Below are 15,254 nucleotides of genomic sequence, written 5' to 3'. Positions count from 1 at the left end.
CCTTATGGTGAGCAGTTTGTCACGGGTCACTTACACCACCGCCACTTACAATTTTACCATTACGTCACAGATATGGTAATGCAGGGCCGTGCAGAGACCGATGGAAGGGCAGGTGCTCATAGATCAAAAGGGGCACATGAACAAGAATTTGATACACCTTACAACAACATAACTTCCAGTTTAACCAGCTTTACAGTATAATTGTCTGTGTCTGCGACAGACTTTAATTGGGAGGGGGGAAGAGTGAATAGAAATCAACACTGTCATCAACACTTTCTGGCTGTGACTCAGTCAATTTTTGCCTTTTTTACTTCCTTCCTTAACTTGTTTGTCTGAGAACAACCCACATCAGATGTTCACTGAACCTGCATAAGTTTTTTTCCAAAACTCTCATTTCATTATTATCCATATTTGACAACTCTAACGCTTAATAATTAATAAAGTAATTACATAAAATGTTATAGAACAATAACATTGTAATTGTGTTGATAATAGTTGGATTTTATACCTGAATATCCTTGCAAACTGCAAACGTATTACCTATTGTGCTCTTCAGCCAGCTGATGAGGGATCCACTACCTTTACCAGCCTCATCCAGCTTTTTATTTTTTATTTTTTTTAAATCTCTCAACCTCCTTTCCTTACGAGGCATGTCTACATAGTGAAGTACAAACTTTAATTTTAAAAAATCAGATTCCCAGTGGGGTAATTAATTATTAAAATAGAAAACGGTATAAGAGAAAATTACGCATTATTAATCATTTTTCCCCACAATAAACCTGGTGTAAGAATTTTCACTATTTGCTTGAACACATTTTATAAGGGTACCACTGTTTGTTTCAAATCACTACATGTCCTCAGACTCCTCACCACACACGCAGGTCAAAGAAGAACAATGTGCAGGGGGGGTCGGGGGGGTTAAGCCTGAGTTATGCTCCTGTGTTGCGGTGATGGCGAAGTGACTACAGCGTCAATGAGCATTCGATAGTTCTGCGGTGAGGGAACATGTTGCTCTGTAATTCACCGCCTAGCCAGTAGAGGGGTGTGGCGTTGTGTTTGTAGGGTTTTGGGGCACGCTTGTCGACTTCGTCTAGTTTAACGGAGAAAAAAATAAATAAACAATGCAAGATGGAACGCTTGAATGTGGATATTCAGCTCATCAACAATGAATTAATGTTGGTCATACAAATGTTGAGGCACAGGCGACTCAGAAGACGGTTTCGAGGCAGTCTGTCCGACTTTTGATGCTGCACAGAGGGTTCTATCTAGCCTTGGTTGGAAACCAGCAAGCTGGTGTGGCTAGCTTCAAACTGGCGTCAAGCACTACATCCAGCGTTTTGTCCGAGGTCTGTAAAGCACTTCAGCCCAATTTGTTTGTTGTGTCCTACAACCAGCCAGTGGGAAGCCATAGCAGATTTCTGGCGGTTATGGAACTTCCCAAACTGCGTTGGAAGCCTTGATGTTAACGTTATCATAAAAGCACCGATGCACGTCAATCAGTGATGATGTTTTGAGTGTGAACTGTCTGTTGTTGAAAATTAAACATCAAAACAACTCTTTTTACACCAAACTTGCGCTTTATTCATGTAAATCACAGACTCACAGCAAACATATGTACACAATAAATGATGAAGTGCACCAACCAAAAATACGACATAAAGTGATAAAAAGCTGGCAGTTTTTGGCCGATTGTGTCACTGCTTCGTGTCGCCATTCGCTTCCGAACACACACATACTTGTCTTGGTGGTTCTTCATTTTTTTTAAATTTAATCGCTGGCTGACCTCCAGCCCCGTATTTTCAGCAATCTCCTCCCACGAATTGCTTGCCATTTGGCAGTCTTCATAATGTCTTGACGAGACGTTGTAGAAGTTGTTGTACCTGCTCTTCGTTGATACACGCGTCGGCTTGGCGTGTAGCAAAATCATGTTTGACAATGGCGGCGATTTCGCGCTGATCTGGAAACAACAGTCGGAGCGGACCAATCACAGTCCATTTCCGCCACGTCATATATGTCAACGTGACGCTCGCGTTAGAAAATTCAGTAGGAGCGCGTCAGGGTCGTAAATCGGGTCTTTCTTGACAGCGCAGGTCTAACGGGGAAGCATAACTCGGCCATTAAGCGGCAGCTTAGCGGAGGGCAAAGGGGCAGGTGCTCCAGCACCCTTGCACGTGCCTGTGGTAATGTAGAAATGGTGGAAAATCATACATTAAAATGAATATTAGTGTACTTATTGTTGAAATTCGCCTCCCCAGAGAAGCCGCACGGAAACAGCGACAGCTGAACAAAGTGCCGCTCTGCCGATGCTGCCTCCGCGCGCGCCAACCGGGAAGGCGGACCTTCGTGCGTTCATCTCTGATATTAACCCTTTGTACTGACTCCATGTTCCAAAAGTTTGAAAAAGACTTGCCGAAAGCAGGTTGACAAGTTATTCGTCGACAATGGTCAAAAACAAGGCAAAAACAGACGACGGAGGGACAATTCTGGATCCAAAACAAGGCTACATGTTTCCGAGCAGCAAAATCTGTCTTATCTCAGTGTCCAGTGTTTTTTAAGTCCGTGGGCCAGCCGAAGGTGTGTCTAGGCGTTGCTTTGGGATCATCCCTCTCTGGCCGGTTTCGGGCTGCTTAGGTTCGTGCGTGGATGGGATGTGGTTGCCACAGCGACCGACGCTGGTCTTGACGTCACAAGCGCCTGCTATCAACTTTGTTAGGACTGGTTGCCAGAGTTGGTGCATCAATCTTGCTCGTGGCGCACACGTTTTGGGCTTCTGTGATAAGATGGCGTTGTGTATCTATTCTGTTTCTTTAAACTATGGTGTGCTATTTATTTTACATTAGGTGTGTTAGAGCAGTGCAGTCCTACAGTGAATATGAGAAATTATACTATTCCCTGATTGATTATATTACGTGTGTTCGAGTAATGCATACAGTTAGACGTTGCCTACGAGAAACGGTACCATTTTTCCTTTTCCCCCTCATGAGCGCCGATAAGGTGATTCACTTTACTGTGTTCAAGGCCACTGAGTGGAATCTGCCTAAACTATAGTTAAATGAATGTTATACTATTGCAAACAATTATATGGTGTGTGCGAGAATGGTACCTTTTCCCTTCTTGGCAATATTATAAGGATCTGTGTGCTGTTTCCAATTCCAAAAAAAACATCAAACAATCTGAAGACACAGGTAACAAGGCAAGCTAAATATATGTATTATTTATTTATTTATTTGATAGGGACAGTGCACATTAAGGAACATTGTGAGCCCTTTTTAAGTCCAACATGGGAGGTGAGGCGAGTTGTAAATATATACTTCCATTTATTCACTTGAACAGATATCTGTTCCTTTCACATCGTTGCACAGAATCATTCTTTGTTGGCATAACTGTGTGTTTATGAACGTCTGGTAGCAGTGCTGCTTGTGTACAATAACATTTTCTTCCATTGTTTTTATTTAGTGGCTGCTTCTTGATGACAAATATAAACTGTATGCACTTGAAGGTCGGGGCAGATCGACTCAGGAGCTCCCTGTGGTTCTGCCGGGGGATTCATCCTGGTCGGCCACCATTTCAATTTTCTTTCCGCAATAAATCTACACTCGGTAATTTCTTTCCTACTCCGAAAGTGTGTATCGTCAGTTCTTGTCCATTCAAGAGAATAAAAGAACTTGGGAAATAAAAGTTGTCTTTGGCAGTTCTTCATACGACTACTTTTCTTCAGAGCGCATGGAATATACTTGGAAATGCTTTAAATGGCTGAATGCCACCAGGACTTGACAGTCTGGAGTTCAGGACAGTATTAAATAGTCTACTGATAGAGATTCTGGATGCTGGTTACAGCACATATTAAAAACCCTTATGTCTGATATGAAGGATATTGAATAATTTCTCAAAGAGCTTGCCAAAAAACAAAATAGTAATACAAAACTGCACTGCCACATACAGAAAAAAGGGCTGAGCTCAAGTAGACCAGACATGATGTTTTGGTGTGATAAAATATACACTACCATTTCCAATGGACTCTTAGTTTTTGTTTTTACATTGCATTCCAAATTTTATAGTATAGTTTTCAACATGTCTTTCCAAAAGTGTATTTTGGTTTAAAACAAGTATAAAAACAAATGTTGATTGACTGTATAAAAGAGTGTGAAGCAGGGGTGAAAGTGGGCCAGAACGGTCAGGAACGCAGTTCCGGTATAAGATTCAGGGCCGTAACACTGTTCCTGGTGCTTTGATTTCGAAAATATGACTGCAAATGTCAAAACGCTATGTAAAAAAAAAAAAATACAAAGCTACCACACATGCATTTCATCTCCAAGAAGAAAACGATCTACCAACATCAGACTTACATACACAAGTGTTAACAACAAGCATAAAAAAGTGCTTGTGTAGCGTAATCCGTTTCCACCGATATTTATTATTTATTTTGTTCCACGGACGGCATCGAGGTTTCCCCAGCTGCAGCAGTTATCCGAGTCTGACGATGACGAGTCACGTCAATGTGCGAATGCACGCAGCAAAGCAAAACTTGGACTAATTTATCTGTTCAATTGGCTGACATACTGACATGTGATCACCAGAGATAGTTAGCTCTGATTAGTTAAAATGTGCATGTTTTCTGAAACAAAAACAAAAAAAGGGCAATGCAACAGAAAATGTATCAAATCTTTAAGAACAAGCAAAGAGTTAAGGAGGCTTATTTATCATATTTAGTTTTATTTGCTCTGATGGGGAGGTTCAGAACATATTAGCTGTCAATGTGCACTTTGGACTTATTCATATCCTTATGATTTAAAAAAAGTCAAGGTTTGCGTGATCTTCAAAATATATTCCATTTCACTCTGCATTATATAAGTCATTTGTATTCATTTGTAGTCATTGGTATCATTTACTTATATCTTTACTATTAAAAAAATAAAATAAAATAAAAAAGTAAATGTTTACATGATCTTCAATTTTAATATACATCCCATGTTCTTAAGTCGTTAAAATTGAGATTTGGCATTTAGTATGTGAGGAAATGAGGGAAAATAAAAATTAGGAGATGGAGGTTGGAGTGCTAGCTGTTTTTGTTAACTTTTATTTTGCAAATCATTGAGAAAAAAGACAATTTTGAATAAAAATCACTTTTTTTATGTGTAATAGAAATAACTGATCAAAACAGTTTTCTTTGCATTTCAGTAGTTTTGACATCACCCCCCCCCCCAAAAAAAAAAAAACAAACAAACAAACAAAAATAAATAAATAAATAGAATTTCTTGCTCCGTTGCGACCTTCACGTCGGGGAGTTCCGGCAAGAAATTCTAACCACTTTCACCCCTGGTGTGAAGAGAGTAGAAATGAGAAGTAGTTTTTTTTTTTTTTTTTTTTTTTTTAAATCTTATTTCTGCATTTTTTTTTTCCACACTGCAAAGCGTGTTCATACATCTCAATGAAAAAAACAGGAAGACGGCCAGCTTTTGCTTTTTTATTTCTTCCACCTTGAGACAGTGACAGCCATAAGGGGTATACGTAAAGGTCAAAATAAGCAGCAACTACAGAATGAGCTGCACTGCACAGAATAAGCAGCAAATACAGAATGAGCTGGACTGCACAGAAGAACTTTGTCATATTTGTCATCTTGGTCTTTGGTTTGCAAGGTACGATCTCATCTACATTTTGGGTTAGAGTTAGGCACAAATTCACATTTAGTAGTGTCCTGTTTAATGCTTTCAGTTTTTTTTAAACTGCATACAGTGGGGAGAACAAGTATTTGATACATTGCCAATGGGTTTTCCCATTGGCAGTGTATCAAATATATATATATATATATATATATATATATATATATATATATATATATATATATATATACACATATATATATACAGTGGGGAGAACAAGATTAGAATCATGGAGAGGATGTTTGCTGTGACAGGATGTTAAGAAGACTAAAACATCTTAATGGAGAGGATGTTTGCTGTGACAGGATGTTAAGAAGACTAAAACATCTTCATATATATATATATATAATTATTTTTTTGTTTTTTTTTTAGTCTTCTTAACATCCTGTCACAGCAAACATCCTATGGCGGTATATTTATGTCTTTATTATTCAGTCCAAAAAAAAGTTGCTTCAATCAAATAAAAAGTTGCTTCAATCTATTTCAAATAAAAACATATATTTTCAAAAAATATATATTTTTGCAAATGATTTTTTCCTTTGATTAAAAAGTTTTTTGATTAAAGCTTTTATTGCGATTGAATGATTTTGACACAAATGTCCTACCCCTAATATATTTCAAACACAAAAAGGATTGCTTCAATCAAAGAAAACAATTTGAATGAAAAATAAAGTGTTCAAATGCGAATTTCTGAGTCTAAATATTTTTTTCTCCGATTGAATTTTTTGAAAAGTTTTGATTGAAGTGAGTTTTTCTTTTGAAAATATATATATTTTTGTTTGAAGCAACTTATTTTTGATTGAATAATAAAGACACAAATGTCCTAGCCAAAATGTGGTCCAAACGCAAAATTACATGACTTCAATCAAAAATGTTGTTTCAATAAAAAAAAAAAAAAAAAAAAAACCTTGAATTAAATAAAAAAAGAAAAAATCAAAGAAAAATAGTTTTCAAATATATATTTTTTGAGTTTCAAATTTATTTTTGCATTCAAACACATTTTTTTTCATTGAAGTTACTTTTTCTTTGTTTAAAAATATATATTTTGATTGAAGCAACATTTTATTCTCTTGAAGCAACTTTTTTTTGATTGAATAATAAAGACACAAATCTACCTCCATAACATCCTCTCCATGATTATAATCATTGTAAGATAAATTGACAGATTGTGCGTGCGACACCTCTACCAAGGTTTTTGTTTCCATGCCTATTTTGCACATTTTCTCCACAAATAACATCTGCCAAAAGAATCACTGTAAAACAATCTCCGCGAGTGCCCTGTTTGAGAAGTTGCATGTAAAATTTAAAATTGTTTACAAAAAAATGTCATCTCTGTCAGATCTCAATTAAAACACATTCGTCAACAGATACAGTACAATATGACATATTTAATGGACTTTGACTTGCTTCCAGGTTAGTTTTTGGTAAAAACAAACATAGTTTTACATAAAGATATTTACACAACATTTGCATTGCTTCCTGATATTCATAACAGTCAGATCACCTACATTTTGGCAGATTTGTCGCTTTAATATTTATTCAAATGCTGATTGTTTACATGTTATTGTTGCTGCCTACCTCATCAACAAAACCATCCTGTTGCCCTAGTGTTTAAAAATTGAGTTTAATTCCTCCATGGGTGGTGAAAATACTGACAAATTGACAAACTTCAAAGCGACGCACAAATTCACATTTAGTGGTGTCCTGTTTAATGCTTTGTCTCCTTTTTTTATACTGTATGTATATATATGTTTTATTTTTTGTTTTTTATCTTAGTCTTCTTAACATCCTGTCACAGCAAACATCCTCTCCATGATTCTATCATTGTAAGATAAATTGACAGAGTGTGCGTGCGACACCTCTACCAAAGTTTTTGTTTCCATGCCTATTTTACACATTTTCTCCACAAATAACATCTGCCAAAAGAATCACTGTAAAACAATCTCAGCGAGTGGCCTGTTTGAGAAGTTGTAGGTAAAATTTAAAATTGTTTACAAAAAAATGTAATCTGCGTCAGATCTCGATTAAAACACATTTGTCAACAGATACAGTACAATATGACATATTTAATGGACTTTGACTTGCTTCCAGGTTAGTTTTTGGTCAAAACAAACATAGTTTTACATAAAGATATTTTCACAACATTTGCATTGCTTCCTGAAATTCATAACCGTCAGATCACCTACATTTTGGCAGATTTGTCGCTTTAAATATTTATTCAAATGCTGATTGTTTAAATGTTATTTTTGCTGCCTACCTCATAAAGAAAATCATCCTGTTCCCTCAGCGTTTAAAAACAGTTTAATTCCTCCAGGGATTGTGAAAATACTGACAAATTGACAAACTTTAAAGCGACGCACAATTAGTAGTGACCTGTTTAATTCTTTCAGTCTTCTTTTTTATACTGTACATATATATATATATATATATATATATATATATATAATTTTTTTTAAGGTCTTCTTAACATCCTGTCACAGCAAACATCCTCTCCGTGATTTTAATCATTGTAAGTAAATTGACAGAGTGCGCACGTGACACCTCTACCAAGGTTTTTGTTTCCATGCCTATTTTACACATTTTCTCCACAAATAACATCTGCTAAAAGAATCACTGTAAAACAATCTCAGCGAGTGGCCTGTGTGAGAAGTTGCAGGTAAATTTTAAAATTGTTTACAAAAAATGTAATCTGTGTCAGATCTTGATTAAAACACATTTGTCAACAGGTACAGTACTATACGAGATATAAAATGGACTTTGACCTTCTTCCAGGTTAGTTTTTGGTCAAAACAAACAGTTTTACGAAAAGATATTTACACAACATTTGCATTGTTTCCTAATATTCATAACATTCAGATCTAACCGCCAGCATGTCATGTCAGTGTGCTTAAGATGAAAACTCACAGATGTTAACATTCTGCAAAAATTATGTGGGGTTAAAAGCATTTGTCTGACTCATATCAGTTCAAGTATTAATCTTGTTCAAAGTGGGACTAATATCAGTAAAGGGGAAAGAAGAAGAACTTCATATACATTTTCGTGAAGACGTTTTGAGGTCTATTAGAACGTTCCCCCCCCCCTCTTTTTTCTTCTACTTTAATGTATAGGATTAACTAACAAATATAATTAGGTGTGATTATTTTTTAAAGACACATTAAAAAAATATTAATATTGATTTAGGTGGCTTTGTCAGGCAATATCAGGGTGGGATGGTAAAATAAAATATTTTATTCTTTAAATATTTTTATTTGATAGTGGGCAGGTCTCTAAGTGCCCACTTTAAAGGCATTTTCATTCTAGTTTCAGCCCAGTATGAAGAGCGGTAACGTCAAGAGCAAAACAGGAGGAGCCTCGTAGCCTGACGTAGTCATGAAGTGAAAAGCTGCAAGCATATTAACAATGGTCCTAAGCACTAAAGCGATTCTTTTTTATTGTTGCACAAGAAAACAGCGACTTTTCCTATTTCATGGAGTAGGGGGCATTATAATAGCCGTGTAAAGAATTTAACGAGTTTTGGTGCCAAGGTGAATTGTTTTGTTCTGTTCTTCGTGAACTACATTTCCACACAAACGCACACCGAGGTACCATTTAGCTCAGCAAAGGGAGGTATGAGTCATTTTTTGAGTGTCCTAGAGCTCACGAAACTTTATAAAAGCGCATTTATCAAGGTTTCGTCAGCCGTAATTTCCGATTATCCGTCTGCCGAAACAGCCTGATAGCATAGATATAAGTACGCCTGCCCCTGTGCTATGGATGCGTTGTTGACTTAATACACCTTCAAACAAGATAACTTCAATTTTAACAAGCTTTAGATAATAATTGGCTGCAACTTTAATTAAATATAACATACTTCAATTGGGAAGGGACAACAGTGAATAGAAATCAACACTGTCATCAACACTTTCTGGCTGGGACTCAGTCTGCCTCTTTTCTTCCTTCAACCGCTGCATCAAAACTTCCTTCTTCAACTTGTTCATCTGAGAACAAACCACATCAGATGGTCACTGAGCCACCAACAACACAGTTTTCTCAAAACTATTATTTCATTATTATCCATACTTAACTCTAGCACCTAATAATTAATAAAGCAATGGCATAAAATCTTGTAGAAAAATAACATTGTAATTGTGTTTATAATTGTATTTTATACCCGACTATCCTTGCAAACTTATTCTTACCAAGTGTGCTATTCACCCAGCTGATGAGGTATCCACTGCCTTTAGCAGCTTCATCCAACTCTTTTTTTTTAATCCCTCAATCTCCTTTCCTTACAAGGCATATCTATATAATGAAATATAAATCTTAAAAAAAAAAAAAAAAAAAAAATCTGACTCCCTGTTGGCTTTTGTTTTTAAAGCTTTCTTAATTTCTTTCTCAACAACTATGGAGGTGGATTTGTGTGTTTATTATTCAATCAAAAAAAAAAAAGTTGCTTCAATCAAAAACAAAGTTGCTTCAATCAAAATATATAATTTTAATCCCAAAAAAGTCACTTCAATTAAAAAAAATGTGTTTTTGATTGCAAAAATAAATTTGAGACAAAAAAAGCAATTGAAAACTATTTTTCTTGATTGAAACAACTTTTTCCATTGAAGTAATATTGTTTTGCGTTTGGGCCACATTTTGGCTAGGACATTTGTGTCTTTATTATTGTTCAATCAAAAAATAAGTTGCTTAAAAAAAAAAAGTAAATCATAGAAAAACTTTGCACATGTGTCAATCATCATTTAACAAAGTGAGCAGCCTCAGAGGGTTTGTATGAGGGGCCGTAGAAGACATTTTTCATTCTGGCCCTCTCACACACATACATTCTCCTTTCACATGCATACATTCTCCTTTCACATCCATACATTTTCACTCTCACATTCATACATTTTCGCTCTCACATTCATACATTTTCACTCTCACATTCATACATTTTCACTCTCACATTCATACATTTTTACTTTCACATTCATACATTTTCACTCTCACACTCATACATTTTCACTCTCACATTCATACATTTTTACTTTCACATTTATACATTTTTACTTTCACATTTATACATTTTCACTCTCACATTTATACATTTTCACTCTCACATTCATACATTTTTACTTTTACATTTATACATTTTCACTCTCACATTCATACATTTTTACTTTCACATTTATACATTTTTACTTTCACGTTTATTTTTCAAAGTACTTTTATTTTGAAATAATACATCAGAATTTTATCAGAGTACTTTAGTTCAATACTTGGGTAGTCTAGTATACCCCAGAAGTGGAACCGTCCCGGGATATCAGCCAGATTTTTTTAGTCAATTTTTGAAATCAGGCGAAATGACAGCTAAAATAGGCAATTTTCAAAGTACTTTTATTTTGAAATGATACATCAGAATTTTATCAGAGTACTTGAGTTCGAGTCTTGGGGTCGACTAGTATACCTCAGAAGTGTACCCGTCCCGGGATATCAGCCAGATATTTTTAAATTAAAATTTGAAATAAGGGTAAATGACAGAAATAACTAGCAATTTTCTAAGTAGTATTACTCGGAATTCCTAAATTATTTTTTATATCATAATACTTTAGTTTGGGTCTCGGGGTGCTCGAGTGCCTCTCTCAAGTGGACCCGTTCTTGGATGGCTTCCCGTTTTTTATTTATTTTTTTCAATAAAGGGACTAGCGCTGTGAAGCCACCGCGTTCCATTATGAAGCCAGCGCGTTGCAGTACCATAATGCATACAATGCAAACAATGATCCAAATGAGGGGCGGCTAGCTTGACTTCGTTTTTACGAGTGGAGGGTGGCTTGACCGCAGTAGTCTGGGAGCGGGTCATATTATCTCCAGCTTGGACAGTTGAAGAGGTTCGAGAGTTGCTCGGTCTGAAAATGTCTCTCATAATCACTTTCAACTGCGTCATAATTAGCACTGTTGGGTGCAGTTGATTGTGTCCTTTGCCGCCGCTCGAGACAGGAAGCCAAAGAAGTTAGTTTCTGGGGTCGACAAAATGTTTTGCAAAAGTCCAACTGCTTGCCGAAGTGATTGTGCGTCCTCTTCCAAGTTCCAAGCTGACTCTCAGTTGTTATTTTATGAACAGCAACCCGCGTCAGGTTCTCAGCCAATCAGAGCTTACCAGTCAGAGCGAGCCAATCAGAGCTGGCTTCCGTTTCAACTAGACTCCTTCCGTTTTCACTATACTTTCACTCATACATACATATTAGTGACGGGATCTGTCGTTCACTTGAGTAAACGAATCCATTCCGGATCGTTCAGTAAAAAGATTCGTTCAAACGAATCGTTCAACGAATCGTTCGCCCCCCTCATCTCCCTCCCCGTCCAAATGAATCGTTCGGTTACTGAACGGGAAGTGACGTTGCCGAACGAATCACCAAAGACTGCTTCGCAGTATAACTGAACGGGAAGTGACATTCTTGGTCCCTCCCTCTCTCTTGCAGACAGGCTCCTCATTGACCGCTCGTCATAGTTTCAGTAATGAGTGACAGGCAATATCATTCTGCTTTCACAGACAGCCTCGTCTCCCTCCCTCCCGCTGCTGCAAAAGCGAGGGAGAACTTCCGCGTCGTCTGTCCTAGTTCTATGGGCTCAAAATCATGGCTCGTGCTTGCATTTCGATTTAGGACACGGTTAAACATTTTCCTTTTGTGGGAGGAGTGGGGGTTTGGGGTCGGGGGCGCACGGACTTTCTTTAGCATGTTCTCGATCACATATACAATGCTGCTGCTAGCCTGCTACCAGCCAACGCAGCATGCTTGCTGTCACGAAAATAAAAATAAATCGAAAGTTTAATTTCTAAATGGAACGACCAACACATCATATTTACCTCTCGCTCTGTTGTATTTTTGTTTTCATGCTCATCACTATTATTTTTAGTCACTATTGTTAAAACTATAAGTGTAAATAGCTAGTTTTCGAATGTGCTGCTCTGAAATAAAGACAATACTGCATTTTGATATTTGACAGTTTAATTGCAAATCAGTATTAAGATGATCGTATTGAATTTTTGCACTGGTATTAATAAATAAAATAATCCGGTCAGCTCCCCTGTCGTCCCCGCATCTCAGATCGTCAAATGCTGACGAGAAATGGTTGTTTGCTCTTTACGATGTCGCTTTTCTACCCTTATTAGTCTGTTAAGAAAAATGTAGACATATTGCGACATCTCCCGTGTCCGCGTGCGTTGTTTTGGGGCGCTTGAGTAGTGCATGATGGACGGATTGACATAATTTGTCAAACCAACCAACACCTGACACGGGAAAAAAAACTAAAACACTCGGAAAAAAATGACATGTATATACAGTTTCATTGCAAATCAGTATTATGGTGATCGTATTGACGTTTTGCACTGGTATTAATAAATAAAATAATCCGGTCAGCTCCCCTGTCGTCCCCGCATCTCAGATCGTCAAATGCTGACGAGAAATAATTGTTTGCTCTTTACGATATCGCCTTTCTACTCTCATTAGTCTGTTAAGAAAAATGTAGACATATTGCGACATCTCCCGTGTCCATGTGCGTTGTTGTGGGGTGCTTGAGTAGCACATGATGGACGGATTGACATAATTTGTCAAACCAACCAACACCTGACACGGAAAAAAAATAATAAAACACTTGGAAAAAATGGACATGTATATACCGTTTCATTGCAAATCAGTATTATGGTGATCATACTATTCTTTTTTTCTGTGCACATATGAGGTAAATATCGCTGCCATGAAGCCTCCATATAGTGACAGTTCTTTGCCCCCTTCATTGCTGTCACGCGACCGCAGCTCAGCTTTTGCTTGCCTCGTAGCTACCAGTGTTTTAAATTACTGTAAATTTGATAGTATGTCGTAATAGGTAGTCCCGAGTCTGTTGAGAAAAGTAGTACACTAAACCATGCTCGCTAAATTTGTGTGGTGTTTTTGTCTTTTTGAGCTGCATTTGATAGGCTCCACGTTAACAAATATGTGACAAAGTCCTTTTCTTTCATTTTTTGATTCGTTCACCGCAGTCATTACTGGAAAGTCACGTTAGCAGCAAGCTAGGTCAGGAACTGGAGGACCGAGTCACTGAACGGGAAGTGACAAAACTCAGTCTTGCCCCCTTGCCTGCACGCTGGCTGCTTATTGGCCACACGTGGAAGTGAGTGACATACGCCCTGATTCTGTTTCCGGTCCCTCCCCTGCCCGCGATGAGGCTGGCGTCTGATTGGTCGTGTGCGATGTCAGAAGACGCTGCCGCTTGCTCAACGCCCTCCCACGCAGTGAACAAGCACCAACTTCATAGAACGAATCAGTGCAGATGGTGATTAGTTCGGTCTCGTTCACCCAAACAATTCGTTCAAAAAATACGAATCGTTCGCGACCGATACAACACTAATACATATATTCTCCTCTCACGTTCATACATATTTTCCTCACATACATATATATTCACTCTTATACACATATATTTTTTTTATACAAACATATATTTCACAGACTAAAAATGTGTGAATGTGAGAGTATACATGTATGAATATAAGAGTGAAAATGTATAAACATGAGAGAGAAAATGTATAAACGTGAAAGTAAAAATGTATAAATGTGAAAGTAAAAATGTATGAATGTGAGAGTGAAAATGTATAAATGTGAAAGTAAAAATATGAATGTGAGAGTGAAAATGTATAAATGTAAAAGTAAAAATGTATGAATGTGAGAGTGAAAATGTATAAATGTGAAAGTAAAAATGTATAAATGTGAAAGTAAAAATGTATAAATGTGTGAGTGAAAATGTATGAATGTGAAAGTAAAAATGTATGCATGTGAGAGTGAAAATGTATGAATGTGAGAGTGAAAATGTATAAATGTGAAAGTAAAAATGTATGAATGTGAAAGTAAAAATGTATGAATGTGAGAGTGAAAATGTATGAATGTGAGAGTGAAAATGTATGGATGTGAAAGTAAAAATGTATGAATGTGAAAGTAAAAATGTATGAATGTGAGAGTGAAAATGTATTGATGTGAAAGTAAAAATGTATCGTTCTGAGAGTGAAAATGTATGAATGTGAAAGTAAAAATGTATGGATGTGAAAGGAGAATGTATGCATGTGAGAAGAGAATGTATGTATGTGAGAGTGAATATGTATGTGAAAGGAGAATGTATGTGTGTGAGAGGGCCAGAATGAAAAATGTCTTGTACGGCCCCTCATAGGTTTGAATAGACTCACTATGAAGCATTTAATAAAGCCAAGCATTTTTATTACTTTATTCTTGTTTAAAAATGATTCGGTGGGGCAGTAAAATGTTTAAAACTCATAATTCTTACATTTTGAAGTGCTTAAAAAACATTTATAAATGATACTTTGGGGGGGAAAAGTGAAAAAACTTGTCTTATATATGTATCATCTTTCCCAATGTAAAATATGAATAAATACATAGAACACGCACAAAAAAATTGAGCGGGGGGTGGGGGGGGCGCTACTTCACGGTTTTCACTTGTTGCGGCAGGTTCTGGTCCCCATTATCCGCGAAAAATGAGGGATCACTGTATTTCTGAAAAGCTTTAAGAAGCAAGAATCATTCCCACCACACGTCGGGCCGGTGTTGTGCCGACACCGGCCGT

At 36.9% G+C, this 15,254-nt stretch overlaps 2 protein-coding genes across 2 annotated transcripts in view; both read left to right on the top strand.

Moving 5' to 3' along the window:
- LOC130920651 (sialoadhesin-like) overlaps window positions 1-15,254 on the top strand; it is a 111,626-nt gene that overhangs the window by 35,349 nt on the left and 61,023 nt on the right. The window lies entirely within an intron of this gene.
- The window catches only part of LOC130920653 (carcinoembryonic antigen-related cell adhesion molecule 5-like), a 32,699-nt gene continuing 22,972 nt past the window's right edge, over window positions 5,528-15,254 (top strand). The window contains exon 1 of the mRNA XM_057844015.1: window positions 5,528-5,636. Coding sequence (XP_057699998.1) covers window positions 5,576-5,636 — 61 coding nt within the window. The 5' untranslated portion in view covers window positions 5,528-5,575. The remainder of the gene's footprint in view (window positions 5,637-15,254) is intronic.

Source organism: Corythoichthys intestinalis, chromosome 8, assembly GCF_030265065.1.
Source record: "Corythoichthys intestinalis isolate RoL2023-P3 chromosome 8, ASM3026506v1, whole genome shotgun sequence".
NCBI lineage: Eukaryota > Metazoa > Chordata > Actinopteri > Syngnathiformes > Syngnathidae > Corythoichthys > Corythoichthys intestinalis.
The sequence above is the reverse complement of the archived record's forward strand: the minus strand, read 5'-3'. Positions and strand labels throughout refer to the sequence as shown.